We start from the raw sequence: 4337 nt of genomic DNA on the forward strand, positions 1-4337 counted from the left end.
TCATTTGTCATTCAAATCTGTCTACCATCTTAGAAGAATATTCCATTAACTCCACGATTTAGTTGAAAATATGAATATTTAGGAGAATCTGTTGTCTTTTCTCTTTATTTCGATTTTCTTCAATTTTATTAAAGCACCATGATTTACAAAGCTATTCATAGTTGAGCTTTAGACATGCAGTGTTCCAGCACCAATCGAACCTCCACGCAACTTTCCTCCACTAGTGCTCCTGGGTTCCTCTGCCCTCCAACACAATACCCAGTCTGCCATCAGGAGAGGCACATTTTTTAAGTTAAGTTGTTGAAGTTCAGATTTCTTGTTTTCAGTGTTGTTGACTCCATGGTTTGGATAGTTAGCTCTGCAACTCCTTTGTACCACCAGCGTATCTGAATCCCCTTGTTCTCTGTTCCTTCCTGTCTTTTTCTTCTCCTCCACACCCCCACCAAGATTTCTTTACTTCTGTTGTCTCTTCTAATTCAAGCAACTAATAATCTCTGAGATTCAGACTTGACTTTCCACTTCTATACATTTTTGCATTTAAAATCATTTTAAAAAGTACTTTCCAATTTTATCTTTAAAAATACCCCCAATCATTGTACATTATATTTTTATTTAAAAATGTTTTTATTTCTTCAGCATACATTAAAAATGGGAGATTTTATCAGTAACATGTTTACATGATAAGTTTTTCATTATTTCACCTTTGGATTCATTGTTTGGATTTTGATTAGTTACCTGCATCATTGAGAACCTGTTGAGATGGAATGTGGCCAGACCAGAGCTAAGGAGGATGCCTCTCTTCGCAGGATCTCAAGGCCATCCTAATTTATTAGACATTGTGGATCAGCACTCTTTCTTTTCTCTCGTCCTTTTGAACTGTATTTGTTCAGTCCCTGAACAAAACATCTCCAGAGATTTGGAGATCTCTGTTTAAAAGTCACCTGTTAGATTGGGAAATGTTTAAGGGACACTGCAAATATAATTTGTAAACTGGTTATGCATCTGTGAAGATAAACATAGTTGATATTTGACAACATGTACCCTATTGTGATGGCTGGGTTGAGGAAAGTATGATCAGAATTGAGTCTAGGAGGAGTGTGCGTGTGAGAGAAAGGGGAGTGGGTAGGAAGGAGAAGGGTGTTGGGGGAAGAAAGAGAAAGAAAGAAAAAGATTTTATTTTGATGAGGTTTGAACCCCATAGTTCTAGATCCTTTATACCTCAGCTTATACCTTTCCTTTTTGAGGAAAAATGTGACTCAGAAAATATAGTCACTAAGAGTTTTCTACTTGCATTACATCTTGGGATCAATTCAGAGGTCTCCAGAGCTCACAAGCTATGCCCTATGTCTTCCAGCTCAGCTGCAGTGAGCAGGCACTGTTTCCTTCACTTCCCAACAAATCTCATATCATTCTCCCTCTGGCTCCTTCCCAAGGCTTCACTCATAGATCTGAATATCTACAATGTGTCTTCACAGGGCATTTGAATTGATTCTTCCCACTCAGACTCATACTTTCCCTGAGAAAGTGCCCACTCCTGCTCAGGCTTATTGGAGAGCTCAGTTAAAGTGCTTCACCTTGTCTGCACATCTTTATGAATTTCCAGTAAAAGCAAATAAAACCTTCGGAGGATCATACCTTCCTTCTTTCCTTCCTAGTCCTAGCTAAGGTTAGGGTCACCCTACCTTTTGACAATAAAAGGTAAAGGTAAAGGCCCTCCCGTTGATCGTCGATTTGCTCGAGCGGGCCCAGTAACGTCTCCATTGGAGACTTTGTTGTTACTGTGTCTGGCATATCGAATACTCTCGGTAGCTTGCCGGGCTCTCCGAGAGGGGCGGAGGAATCGAACTCGGGTCGGCCATGTTGGCTGCGTGTGTAAGGCAAACGCCCTACCCACTGTGGTATCTGAAATTGTATGAGGTTTTATTTGTTTGATATGGGGGCAACACCTGGCTCTACACTCAATAACTACTCCTTGTAGGGCTAGGAGACAATATAGGATACCAGGAATCAAACCTCACTTAGTTTAAAGGCAAGCACCATACCTGCTGTACTATCTCTCGATCCCCTCAAATTTTATCTTTGTTGTGTTCTTTCTCCATAATAGCTGTCAGATTTTCTGCACTCCTTGCTTGATGATGATAGTTCTCAACACATATTCCCCAAACATAAGAAAGTCTCATCAAAATCCTGATTTCATATTGATGAAAATATTTAAAATGGCAAAGGAATTTTTAATCATAAAAATCAGAGACACTTCTGAAATAGGAATAGATATTTAAAATATATGTTTGTCCAGAGTGATAGTATAGCAGGTGGGGCACTTGCTTTGCACATAGCTGACTCTGGTTTGACCCCCCCAGGATCCTATATGGTCTCCCAAGCCCTGCCATGAAGAATCCCTGAATAGAGAATCAGGAGTGAGCCCTGAGCCCTGAGCACTGCTGAGTGTGACCCAAAAACAAAAAAAAATTGTTTATATAAATTCTTCATTGTAAAATAGAAAAGGCTAAATTTTATGCTACTTACAATGTCCATTTGGGTGAATAATAATCTTTTCTTTTCATTCCTAGTCATAACCATCAAATATGATACCACATAATCATACACAAATTATAAAATTTTATCTTCTGGGATTATCAGAGAAATCAGAACTGCAGCCCTTTATATTTGGACTTTTCCTTTCCATGTACTTGATCATTCTGTTTGGAAACCTGCTCATTATTCTGGTTGTTATAGCAGACTCCCACCTCCACACACCCATGTACTTCTTCCTCTCTAATCTGTCTTTTGTGGACATCTGTTTCACCTCAACCACCATCCCAAAGATGCTGATGAACATCCAGAAACAGAACAAAGTCATCACCTATGCAAGTTGTTTCGCCCAGATGTACTTTTTTCTTCTCTTTGCATATTTGGATGACTGTCTCCTGACAGTGATGGCCTATGACCGCTTTGTGGCCATCTGTCACCCCTTGCACTACATGGTCATCATAAACCCCCTGCTTTGTGGAAGGCTAGTTTTGATGTCCTGGATCTTTGGTATTGCAATGTCCTTGTTCCACAGCTTTATGGTGCTGCAGCTGTCCTTCTGTACAGACATTAAAATCCCCCATTTTTTCTGTGAATTCAATCAGGTAGTCCACCATGCCTGTTCTGACACTTTTCTTAATGACTTGGTAATATATGTTACAGCTGGAGTTGTGGGTGGTATTCCCCTCTCAGGGATCATTTATTCTTACTCTAAGATTGTCTCCTCCATATGTAGAATCTCATCATCACAGGGGAAATATAAAGCATTTTCTACCTGTGCATCTCACCTCTTAGTGGTCTCCTTATTTTATCTTACAATCCTTGGTGTGTACCTGAGCTCTGCTGCTTCCCAAAACTCATACTCAAGTGGAACTGCCTCGGTGATGTACGCAGTGGTCATACCCATGCTGAACCCCTTCATCTATAGTCTGAGGAACAAAGACATAAAAGGAGCTTTGAAAAGACTCTTGGAAATGGCAGTTATGATGGTGCCAAATTTCAAGGCTCTTAAAAAGTGTTGGTGATTTGCAGAACTGAAATTTTCAGAATTCACAATCTATATTTTTGATTACTATAAAAGTAGAATTTGTTCTTCAGTTTCTTGAGTATTTCATTTCATGGGGTTGACTTCTCGACAATAACTACCTCGCTTTGTTGTTTTCTTCTGAGATACAAATTTTCAGTGGTCTAATTTCTTATTGTTTGAATGTCTTTCCATTCATGATCCAGAAATATTTGGACTTCCCATTTATTTTTAAATCAATTTCTTTTAAAATCGGACACTCAGGCCAAGCCTCATGCATGAATGAAGCCCCACAGAATCCAGACAATACGGAACTTGGACTTTGTGACCTTGGACTCTGGACTCAATGGGACCCTGGAACAGAAATTCTCCACCTTCCTCCCCCAGTCCCCTGTGACTCAGGGATCACACCCATAAGCCACACCCTGCTAGTACCAGATAATCTCATTGGCCACCCTCCAGAACTCAGGATGCTCCTCCCAGACGGGAGTATAAAATAAGGCCCCCAGAACCATGCCACCGAACTCTGCACCAGGCTGTGGGGCGGGTGAGAGCCCTCCTCACCCCAAGGGACCCAGCCCCAGCGGCCGACCTCCACTACCCAACCACTGCCATGCTCTGGGCTTCTTTCTGGACCGCTCAACCACTTCGAGTCTGCGCGACACATTATAAGACTCTTCCTACCCATTTCCCACAATTACTACACCATATCTGATGGGATTCAGAAAGTAGGCAACAAATCTTAGAGAAAAATATACAAATATATGCCTCTCAGAGAGCCCAG

The 4337-nt window shown here is 40.9% G+C and overlaps 1 protein-coding gene across 1 annotated transcript; it reads left to right on the forward strand.

Moving 5' to 3' along the window:
• The first annotated feature begins 2585 nt into the window (after positions 1-2585).
• Positions 2586-3554, forward strand: LOC130017111 (olfactory receptor 7A10-like). Its single transcript, XM_056107812.1, has one exon. It carries the CDS (start codon positions 2586-2588, stop codon positions 3552-3554), a length of 969 nt encoding a protein of 322 aa, XP_055963787.1.
• Positions 3555-4337: the final 783 nt, after the last annotated feature.

The sequence above is a fragment of the Sorex fumeus genome, unplaced genomic scaffold (genome assembly GCF_029834395.1).
Source record: "Sorex fumeus unplaced genomic scaffold, SorFum_2.1 ptg000177l, whole genome shotgun sequence".
In the NCBI taxonomy this organism is placed as follows: Eukaryota; Metazoa; Chordata; class Mammalia; order Eulipotyphla; family Soricidae; genus Sorex; species Sorex fumeus.